General features: G+C 45.1%; 1 protein-coding gene across 2 annotated transcripts in view; it reads left to right on the plus strand.

The window, feature by feature from the left end:
• Positions 1–12,120, plus strand: part of MEIS1 (Meis homeobox 1) — a 193,930-nt gene that overhangs the window by 37,780 nt on the left and 144,030 nt on the right. For both annotated transcript variants that reach the window (XM_073672173.1, XM_073672174.1), the window contains exon 7: positions 1,855–1,966. In XM_073672173.1, coding sequence (XP_073528274.1) covers positions 1,855–1,966 — 112 coding nt within the window. The remainder of the gene's footprint in view (positions 1–1,854; positions 1,967–12,120) is intronic.

Here is a 12,120-nt window from a genome sequence, read left to right on the forward strand (position 1 = left end):
AAACCTCAACCTAAAGACCCCAATACATAATAGATGACTGTCAGCCAAATAATGCGCTTTGGCTGATTGTTCAGCCAACAGTCATCTCAACCATCTCTCCCATACCAAAGGAGTGTTCACTCGGCCGAGCACTCCTTCGTCATCTATGACAAAGCTGCTAACAAACATCTGTGTCGGTAACTTATCTCCAGGGCAAGAAAATCGATTGGCATTCGAAATTGGACATTTCCGGCCAACGTCTTTCCCAACATTCAGTTTGCCGGTGCCACCCATTAGTCTAATGTGCATGAGGGGCTTAATTCTTTGTTAATCCAAGATATAAAGTACAATAAGAAGTGTCTGGCTGTTTCTTATCCTCCCTTCCTTATGTCACCGTACATACTTGCTTGACCACCAGATTGACTCTAGTTAATAGTGCAGCCAGTGACAATATGGCCGGGGTCACACAACCATTGTTGTACTCATCTGAGAGAATTGGGACGAATATGCCAATGACACTCTGATTAGAGTATGATCACAGTGTGATCACAGTGTGATCCTATTCTCTCAGGTGAGAAGATGGAGAAAAAAAATTCTCCATCTTCTCCATTGTGTCAGTTCGTGGAAATGTCATCCGAGTGCAGTCCGATGTTTTCCATGGACTAACTGACTTGCATGGCCGAATGCGATCCGAATATCAGATGAAACTTGGACATGCTGTGATTTTTTCCTTGGACTGGCTCAGCGCGCCGCCTCATAGAATAACATTGGTCCAAGCGTGATCAAATGTTTTTCAGATCGCGGAAAATACGGTGAAAAATAAGGTAACGTGAGTGGGTCTTAACCCTTAGTAATAAATATAGGGAAATCGTAATAAGCTTTACCCTTTTTTAGTAGAGGCCCCTAGGCAGCTGCCCTGTTACTCTTTGAAGCTGACCTATAATAACAGATAGATAATGCACATTTTAACTATAAATGACTCCTTTGTCAGACACTACCTCTATATTTCCTGATTGATGGATTAATTTGCAATGTATGGGAGCCAATACTAAGAATTAGAGTCTTGATTATGCATGCAAGCAGCTACAGGGTAACCACGCGCGGCCTATAGCTATATTTAGAAGTAATTACTAAAAGCCTAATTAAAACTTTTCTAGTGATAAAAGGAGTCTCGGGAGGAGTGTTTTTGTCAGGATTGTTTTTTTTTTTTTTGTAAGAATTTAATTTACAGCCAATTTTTCCTATCTGAATGTTACTTTTGAAATTCGCCCTGTGATAAGGACTAACATCTGTTTTCTGTTGAATACTACAAGGAGGCTCTGCATGGGGCTGAGTGTACATAGACCATGTGAAGCCATTGTTGTTCCCTTCTTTTTTGTCCTCTTGCCTAGTCCATTTGCCACATACCATCCGGCAAACAGCTGACACATATCGGCTATTGTGGAGCCAGGGCCTCATTGTGTCTAGGGCTCTTCTACGCTTGTCCTGTGCGATGTATCAGAGGCTAAGACTATATAAACGGCAGAATCAAAGACCACTCTCATTTCTGCATTTGCAGAGTAACAGACTGTTACGCCAGAGGGTCTGATGCATCTAAATATATAATCAGAATCTAGAAGCCATTATTTGCCTTTTTCTCGGGAATGTTTGTGTTTTCCATGGTAATTCGCCGCGCAATTATGAAAGATATCTGCGCAGTTTAGCTCAGTGAAAGAAACTAATGCACAGCCATTTGGCAGCTTTCCTTTAAAATTTGCACATTAAATTGGTTCTTGTTAAATATATGCGAAAAAAAAAAAAAGAAGATGTGGTTTGAAGCTTTTACTTTTTTTTTTTTTTTCCTTGTGCTTATCAAGTTTCAATGTGTTCCCACAGCCTTCCTGGAGCAGAGACCATGATGACACAGCGTCGACTCGTTCAGGGGGTACACCAGGACCTTCCAGTGGGGGGCATACGTCACACAGCGGAGACAACAGCAGCGAACAAGGTAGGAATATTGAATATTGAAGTTTATGTACACAGATGTAGCAGAGCTGACTATGTTATTGCCTTTATTTTGATAAGGCCGGGTTCACACATGCAATTTTTGTTTTTTTATTAGAATCGTCTATCCTTTAATCTTTTTGATCCAAACTGTTAAAAAAAAAATCAAAACTACATTTGTAAATCCAGAGTTCAATACCCAAGACTTAAGATAAACTTTTTTCCAAGGTCCAAATGCAAAAATAGCTTTAAGGCCACGGCCCCACTATCAGTATTTTTTCAGTATTCGGTCAGTATTCTTTTTCAGGAGTGGGAGCCAAAACCAGGTGAGGAACAATCAGAGAAAAGGTATAATAGAAACAAGTCACCAATTCTGCATTTATCACCCACTCCTGGTTTTGGCTACCACTTCTGAGAAAAAATACTGACCGAATACTGACCAAATACTGATAGTGGGGACGTGGCCATACATTGACAAATTCAGCTCTGCTTCGTGTAATAATATAGTAGGATTGCGTCCTAAATAATATGCACAGTGTAGCCATTTCTGAAGGCTATGTTGCATTTTTATTGCTTTAATGTTGATTAGTATCTTGTTATTTTGTTGTTATTTCTTCTGATACTTGTTATACAATATAACCCTGATGGGAAAATATTTAATTTTGTCTATTTGCTATTGGGAAATCCATTGTTGAATCTGATTAGTGCACTATTGTTCTTTGTTTGAGAACCAGACCCCTATGAATGAGAAAGCTCTACAGATTTAGCAGTGCTGAATTTGTTTCTTAGCATTTTGGCTGCACTCTCCAACGAATCAGAGATAAGCCGCTGCCCCACTATCAGTATTTGGTCAGTATTCGGTCAGTATTTTTTCCCAGAAGTGGGAGCCAAAACTAGGTGAGGAACAATCAGAGAAAAGGTATAATAGAAACAAGTCACCAATTCTGCATTTATCATCCACTTGTGGAATTGGCTTCAATACTGACCGAATACTGATAGTGGGACTGTGGCCATATGCTACATTCTCAAATTCATGTGAAATGTTCTTGCGCTATCCAATGTTGTTGGCGTGCAGCACACGGACCCATAACAATTCAATAAACTATACACATATTATTGAAGATCACAAATGCACGTGTGAGATCCGTGAGATGCAGAACAGGTCCCATTCTGATCCATATTTGCAGTCAGTGGTGATCAGTGAAACAAAGATGCAAATCGGAAGGCTTCAAATTTGCTTTCATTTTGCTTCCGTGTATCACAGATTCATTGCTCAGTAATCAATCTAAATATCATTTCCAGAAGTCTAAATGGGGTCCACAAGGAAATATGAGCTCTGCTACATTTGGCCCACTACTTTTTCTTCTTTAGAATCTGAAGATATCGTGGATGAGATTAATCGCACGATGATAATTGCAGCTTCTTTTAATTTCAGTTTTCTGCCTTCCGCAGCTCTTTGAGTTTAGATCCACGTAGATTTTTTATTTTTACATTTTTCACTATTGCTTATCAGTATGCATTTGTTTTTAGTCGACATATGGAAGTATTTAACGTCATTCTTTAAACTGCTCACTGAGTGTTATGTGCTATGCTCTTATCCCAATAATTCTAGGATAAACCATAGAAAGGGAGCATATAAGTGCGTATATAAATCTATCTATCTATCTATCTATCTATCTATCTATCTATCTATCTATCTATCTATCTATCTATCTATCTATCTATCCATATCTATCTATAGTCCGGGGGTGGAGGGGTTATATACGGTGGTATGTTAGTCATATACCTTTCATAAATAGAGCTCACCTAGGGCGGTTTGTTGGCCTCTGGCCAGAAGTACAATCTTGGTGTATGGGAATTTGTGAAGTTCTTATTTACATACTACAATTTATTTCTGCTACAATTTTATCTTTATTTTAGAGCTTGCTGAATTGTGTATTTTTATTTTTTCATTTCCACCGAACCTAGGTGTGGTAGGTGTAACTTCAATTATATGTAACTCTCTGTAAAAAAAAGTTCCTCGTCAGGTTTTCTATGGCAGGATAACTTCCAATATGCATTCATTGGTTAGCAGATCATAGTACTTAGTCGTTCATGCCTTAGAGGCTATTTGCACGTTCACAAGAAAATTATAGATTATTTTTTGTCTATACAGCTCTTATGCAGAACTATGTGTGTCCATGGTTACAGACTATAAACAAACCCTGTTTGCAGTCTGATCCTATAGTTATGTGCAGAGGTGTAAACTCTTGGGTTTCAATAGAAAACCTGTGAATGGCTCTCAAGTATAATATATCATTTTAAAGAAGCACTCCCATCAAAGTTTTTATCCTCTTGCAGTCATCATATTACATGGCACTGTGTACTTACAACTGCTCATTTTGCCTTTCTACCCAGCTAATTCTTCTCTTTTCCATTAGGTCTATGACATTACGTGATTAATAAAAGACTAGCTGAATCCTTCTAAGCTCTATGTAGAATCAGGAAGTCTCTTTTCCCTGCATGTGTCATCATTAGAACTACAGTTTAACATCACTGGATAGACCCTGGCAGGGGGAGAAGCAGAGCAGCTGGGTTAGGAGTAGTGTTGAGCGAATTTGTTCGGCATTTCAAATTTGGGTTCGTGTTCGGGGTTACGGCTTGTTTGTGCCAAAAAAATCGCCTCCGCGCATGAACATCCCTGACATCAGGGATGTTCGAGGGCTGAGCCGATTTTTTGGTGCGAACACTAGTCAGGAGTGGAAGAGAGATGGAGCTGGGCTGACAGGGGCTTTGCAGTGATTGATAGAAGAATTGTAGTTCTAATGATGACTCATGTACCGGGAAAAGATTCTTCATAGAGTTTAGAAGGATTCAGCTAGCCTGTTTTTAATCATTTGATTTCATAGACCTAATGGAAAAGAGAAGAATTAGCTGGGTAGAAAGGCAAAATGAGCAATTGTAATATATTAAAAGGATAAAAACTTTTGATGGGAATGTTTCTTTAAGCATTTATCTCCTCTTATGGGGTGGGAAAAAATAATTTCCTGCACCTTCCCCTGAATCCCTTATTGTTATGTCTCTAGTAATGTGTTGCTCTACACTCTCTGGCCCCTCTTCTTACTAACCTATGGACTGTATTACCCCCATTGGCTCCAATGAACTACCTAGCCCAAAGCACCAAAACCTACCGATACACCCCAAAACCCAACAAGTGTTAGATAACATCAGCTTTTACTCTGATTTTTTAGCCTATGAGTTATAAATGTGATATGATTCCTATAATGAATGATATACGACAAGCTCTATCATTTATAGACTGCTGATCAGATGCATAAATGATGACGCCTGAAATATATAGTAATCATTGTGCTATAGTGTCCAAATACAAGAGTCTTAGTCATGAGTCTTCATGAATGCTCAAAGTCTCACTTGCTCTCAGCACATATCTAAGTACAGGCTCATGAACATATGGTTAATTTTCTTTGAGAGAGACTAGCTCTACTGTAAGGTTTTTTGGAATCAGCAGGAGTCAGTGTACGAACGGGAGTTGGCGAAATATTTCAGCAATGAGCACAACCTACTTGGCACTAGAAGGCTTAGCAGTCATTATGTCTGCACAACATGGGGAGCAGGCGGCTCATGGTACTAGCCTTTAGGGCCTCAGGTGTGGCCTCGGGGAGACTTTCTACTCACTTTAAGATGCTTCTCATACATATTTGCATGCTCTGCTAGTTTTGCAAATGTTATTTTAGTGCTATTGTATTACAGCCCTAAATTCACCGTGGTAATTGCTGACAAATATTTTTGCAATTTGTCTGGAATCAATGAGTTCTTACATTACTATTGTAGTAAAAGGTGTAGAGTTAAAAAGAACTCCCTGACCCTTATACATAAAATTCTCATCATATTATGTGACACTGATCACAGATTTATTATCAAAGCAGATTATTGATGGGAAGTAACACTGCCTATGGTAATTATCACTATATGAATATCTATAGCTATCTATCTATTTATCTTCTATCAATTATCTATCTATCTACCTATCTATCCATCTATCTATATGTCTTTCTATCTACCTATCTATATATTATCTATCTATCTATCTATCTATCTATCTATCTATCTATCTATCTATCTATCTATACATCTATCTATATATCTATCTTCTATCAATTATCTATCTAATATCTCTCTATCTATACATCTTTCTATCTTTCTTTCTATCTACCTATTTATTTATCTATCTATCATCTATCTATATGTCTTTCCATCTATCTATCTATCTATCTATCTATCTATCTATCTATCTATCTATCATCTATCTATTTTTTTCTATCTATCTATATTTCTTTCTGTCTATCTATCTACATATAATAATAACTACTTCTATGAATTAGTTATAGAATATTGATAATTTTAAACATTAATGTTTTCTTTTTAAAAAACCTATAACATGAAGCCAGTTATATTCTACTGACTTGTTCCTATGTATTTATAGCATATTTGTTCTATCCAGCAATTTTCATCAATATTCACAAACTCGGATACTTACCATCTATATGTTTCACTACCACCCATTTATATCTTTAAAACTTTTTTTTTCTGTGTATGGATTTTTCATTTGGGAAATGTATATGGCTGTTATCCAAGCTTTACAACCACAAGGCCATTGGAGCATGGCATTGCAGCTTCCTAATGGAGATCCTTGGCAGCAACCTGTAATTTACTTTTAATATGAGGAGGAAATGAGAGGTCTCTGGATATATAAGTAATGTTCTCTCATACAGGGGGAGAGTCTATGGGACAACGTGTAATATATCCTTAGCAATAAGCTTTATTAGGGTGTAATAATTATCTATCTATCTATTTATTTATCTATCTATCTACGTACCTTTCATCTATCTTTCTATCTATCAATATATTTATCATCTAATTTTTCCATCTATCTATGTATCTATCATGAAACTTCCGAACTAAGAATCTATAATCTATGTCATATCTCCCTCTTCTATCTATTAAATACAAAGACTATATCTGACTAAATTGTTAACTTTCTATCTATAATCTATATATCAATCTATTATCTATTTATCAATCTATCTATCTGTCTATCTATCTATCGATCTATCTTTTTATATCTGATCTATGCCATATCTTTCTAATATCCATCTATCTATTTAGCCATCTATCTTATATCTATTATCTACTTTTCTATCTATATATCTATCATCTTTTTCTTTCTTTCCTTTCTTTTTCTCTCTTTCTTTTCTTTTTTTATTCTTTTCCAGGAAAAAATAGCACAGTCCGCAAACAACCAGCCAAGAAGCCATGCTTGAGAAATGCTTCAAAGCTGAAACGTTGCAAATATCTGTGTGAATAAAGTCCACTTTTTTCACCATTTCCAGTGGAGTGCTGCTTCCAATATTTTCTTTCTATCTATCTGTCTATCTCTCTATCTATCTATCTATCTATCTATCTATCTATCTATCTATCTATCTATCAAGTTGACGCACCCCCTGGGCCATGTTCAGGGGATACCCGGAGCCGGATCTGGATAGGGGTAGTAGTCCTTGTGGCGGTGACCCGGTCCGTGCCCAGGGTGTCAAACTAAGTGGCAGTCTATGGCAGTAGATGTTAACTTGATTGTCGACTACGCCACCCGTTGAGTGCGGCTTTGACGCCGCCGCTGCAGAGCAGTCCGCTGAGGCCGGTGGTATATGTGCAGCAGTGATGGTATAACCCCCAACGGGAGGGGTATGGCCTCAGGGCAGCAGGTGTGGATGATGGGGGTTGTGATGATGCAGAAAGAAGACTCAGAGTCAGGAGATGCAGTTCAGGGTTTTTACTTACTGGTGTTCTTTTGGTCACTCTGGCCTTGGGTGACCACCCGAGCCGTGCTGCGTTCACCAGGTCCTGGACTCGGCTAACCCCCAGGCGATTCCGGAGCGTGGTCCTGAGCTCCCTTCTGACTCCCTCTCTCTCTCTGGCCGTTCCCACCAGGGATCCACCTGTGTCCGGCTCCCTCGGGTCTCTTAGTGGTCAAGCCTCCTCTGGGCTCCCTGACCCTATGCTCGGTGTGCCATTCTGGTGGATTTGGTGAGGGTCGTGGCAGATCCTGCCCACGACCTCCGGTTCCTGGCTAAGGTTTGTTTTGGCCTCTGCCAGCTTGGGATCCGGTACCCGTGTCCGCCAACCCTTCACCCTTTTGTCTTTATTCTGGGGTCTTGGGGTTCCCTTCTTGTCTTTCTCTCTGGGTCCTTCTTTTCTCCTCTCTCCTCTGCAGGCTTAGCTCTGGAGCTGGGCCCAGCCGGAGCCACAGCTCCCTGTCAGCCCTCCTGGCTGAGCTCCTCTGCTCTGCTTCTCAGGCTAAAAAGACCCTGTCCTAAGATGGTGCCCACCATATATACTCCCTCTATGTGTGAGCCCAGGTGACTAGCACCCAATGAGCTCCTAGCTTTACCCAGACTACTCCCCCTATCTGCCCCTACACTACTGGGATGTTCCACCCCCCTCCCACTCCAGCCAGGGACAGACGCTGTCGTACCTGCACATATACTGGTGGGAGTACCGTAGTTCTGTCCCCCGGAAATGGGATGTATGTAGTGCATGCAGCCTACTGAGCTCAGTTCCACACTCAATCCTTACCCGGGAGTGGAATACCATACCTCTGGCTTGAGGTGTAATACCCCTGTAGCAGCCGAATCCTCAGGGTGCTACATTCCCCCCTGGTAAACCACAGCATGTCCTCGGGCTGTAAAAGAGCAAAAACATAAAACATACAATTTTTTTCCAAAACATCATAAACATATAAAACACTATATATATATCAGCAGCATAATACTCTTCATATAAAACTTTTCATAAAAAAAACATTCTTGTCCTCTGGCCACTTGTGCAAATTGTGACCAGGTAAGTGCCACAGTCTCTGGTAGAAAAAAACAGTTTCCTATAAAACCGGTAGGGGGCACTTTAGGAAGCGCAACTATATACAAGGGAAGGTGGCCGCTCTCAGTCCTCGGCCAGTGGGGAAAAGGGATGGCTGCTCACAGTCCTCAGCCTGTGGGGAGATGGGACACACTGGAACAGTTCACTGGTCCCAACGGGGACTATATCTTACTGGCAACAGTTATTGTACCTTCACGGGTAACTATTTACAGTGCTCCTACTGTACTTTAGTAGCGGCGTCCTCCTGATGCTTCCTCCCTGTATTCTTCAGACCCGTCCGGGTCCTCTTGCTCCTCCTGACACCTCAGCTCTTTCTCTGTCAGTCAGTGTACATGAAGGGCATAGGGTCCTTTGGCACATTGGTGCCGGGTGAAGGTGACCTCATCACCCAGGTAAAGATCACGACCTCTGTGTCCCTCCGGTAGGTAGGACTCGACATCTCTTCTGGTCACGAAGACGTCGCCGGGGGTGTGATGATCTCTGATGAAGCCCCAACCGTGCTGCAGTTGGAATTTGATTACAGTCCCGGTGGCACGGGGACCGTGGGCTGCACGGGGGTTCCGTCGGGTCCGGCTCTTCTGTTCTGCACTCCTTACTTGCAGCCGCTCCTCGCGGACCCGTCTCTCTCTCCGTTCTCGCTCAAAGACTTCCAACTGCTGGCGGCAGCACTCTGCACGCTCCGCTGCAGCCGCTCGGGTCTCTTGAGTGAACCCGATGAGGTCTCCTCCTGCGGGGTCCCACTCAAACTGCGCCTCCTCTAACGAGAGCGGGGTCATCTTGACGGGCGCCGGAGCCGGGATTAGGGGCTCATCCAGAGGTCTTTCTTTCCGGAGTCGGGGATGGTGGTACTCCGGCGGCCACACAAACGGCTGCCCATCCGGGCAAGTGTGTTGGGCAAACAAGTCCTCACCCAGGTGCGGCACAGTGGAAGTTGAGGGCGCGGTGGTGGCAGCGGTGCCCGGGATCACTAGGCCTTGCGACCAGGCTTGGGGTACCCTGAAGGTAAAGGGCACCGTGAAGTCGGCGGCGCCCGGGGGCACTCGGCCTTGCGACCAGGCCGGTGGCGTCTCCTGCTTGGCCGCGCTCAGGGTTGAGGCGCGTGACGTCACAGGGGGCGTGGTCGCGGCTCCTGCTTGGGGCCTAGTCTGGAGCGGTAGCGGTGCGGCAACGGGCACGATCAGTGGGACTTCGGGCTCTGCGACGGGGAGCGGGGGTAGGCTTACGGTGGCTGGGCTTGGGGTAGTAACGTCCCCTTTACTTGCCTCCGTCTCTTCAGCTCCCTCTGCGGCGTCGTCTCCGGCCTCCGTCCCTTCTGCATCCTCTTCAAGGGCAGGCGTGCTCCTCGTTGCGGGTGGTGTGCTCCGCTGGCGGGTCCCAGCCTGCTGGGCCATCTCACTGCTCCACTCCATCAGCGTTTCTCGCTGCACTTGGGCCATCCTCCGTGCGAGGCCCTCCAGCGCGGTCTGTGCACGCTCCCGGTCTCGGGGGAGCTGTGCCAGGATCTCCACCAGGTCTCGTGGGGTGGTTGCTTGCATCAGGCTCCTGACCACAGGGTCGGTGCTGCCTGCCTCTCCCTCCATCTCCGGGTACGGCTCCTCCAGACTCCTCCAAGCTGCTCCCATCTTCTCTCTTTTGTTCTGTCTCTGCCCCCATTGAGGGCGGTCCTGGGACAACTTGGTGATTGTCAGTTCCCGGGGCAGACCCCCCACGCTGATGGACATCTCAATCATTGCAGTCTCTGCTGGTGGGGGCGGTCTTCGTTTTTGGCGCCATTCTTGGTCCTGGCCCACGATGGGAGGTGGCCTCTTGCCACCCTCTGGCACGCCCATAATGGCGTCCGCTCTGCCAGGGCGGGAAATCTTCTGAAATGGCGGGAACCGCTTCCCAGTGGCGGGAAACTCTGTGGATGGCGGGAAAAGACTGCAGATGGCGGGCAAATGGCGGGAAACGATCCGAGATGGCGTCCGATGGCGGGGACCCTCCGGAACCGGCGGGAGACTTCTTTTTGAGGTAAATGCGAACTTTTCTTCAGGCACGCAGTACCCGATGGTTGCGGGCACGTGATCCTGCCGACTACGCCAAAAAGTTGACGCACCCCCTGGGCCATGTTCAGGGGATACCCGGAGCCGGATCTGGATAGGGGTAGTAGTCCTTGTGGCGGTGACCTGGTCCGTGCCCAGGGTGTCAAACTAAGTGGCAGTCTATGGCAGTAGATGTTAACTTGATTGTCGACTACGCCACCCGTTGAGTGCGGCTTTGACGCCGCCGCTGCAGAGCAGTCCGCTGAGGCCGGTGGTATATGTGCAGCAGTGATGGTATAACCCCCAACGGGAGGGGTATGGCCTCAGGGCAGCAGGTGTGGATGATGGGGGTTGTGATGATGCAGAAAGAAGACTCAGAGTCAGGAGATGCAGTTCAGGGTTTTTACTTACTGGTGTTCTTTTGGTCACTCTGGCCTTGGGTGACCACCCGAGCCGTGCTGCGTTCACCAGGTCCTGGACTCGGCTAACCCCCAGGCGATTCCGGAGCGTGGTCCTGAGCTCCCTTCTGACTCCCTCTCTCTCTCTGGCCGTTCCCACCAGGGATCCACCTGTGTCCGGCTCCCTCGGGTCTCTTAGTGGTCAAGCCTCCTCTGGGCTCCCTGACCCTATGCTCGGTGTGCCATTCTGGTGGATTTGGTGAGGGTCGTGGCAGATCCTGCCCACGACCTCCGGTTCCTGGCTAAGGTTTGTTTTGGCCTCTGCCAGCTTGGGATCCGGTACCCGTGTCCGCCAACCCTTCACCCTTTTGTCTTTATTCTGGGGTCTTGGGGTTCCCTTCTTGTCTTTCTCTCTGGGTCCTTCTTTTCTCCTCTCTCCTATGCAGGCTTAGCTCTGGAGCTGGGCCCAGCCGGAGCCACAGCTCCCTGTCAGCCCTCCTGGCTGAGCTCCTCTGCTCTGCTTCTCAGGCTAAAAAGACCCTGTCCTAAGATGGTGCCCACCATATATACTCCCTCTATGTGTGAGCCCAGGTGACTAGCACCCAATGAGCTCCTAGCTTTACCCAGACTACTCCCCCTATCTGCCCCTACACTACTGGGATGTTCCACCCCCCTCCCACTCCAGCCAGGGACAGACGCTGTCGTACCTGCACATATACTGGTGGGAGTACCGTAGTTCTGTCCCCCGGAAATGGGATGTATGTAGTGCATGCAGCCTACTGAGCTCAGTTCCACACTCCATCCTTACC

The sequence above is a fragment of the Phyllobates terribilis genome, unplaced genomic scaffold (genome assembly GCF_046119375.1).
Source record: "Phyllobates terribilis strain yellow unplaced genomic scaffold, ASM4611937v1 Scaffold_3__8_contigs__length_932513732, whole genome shotgun sequence".
In the NCBI taxonomy this organism is placed as follows: Eukaryota; Metazoa; Chordata; class Amphibia; order Anura; family Dendrobatidae; genus Phyllobates; species Phyllobates terribilis.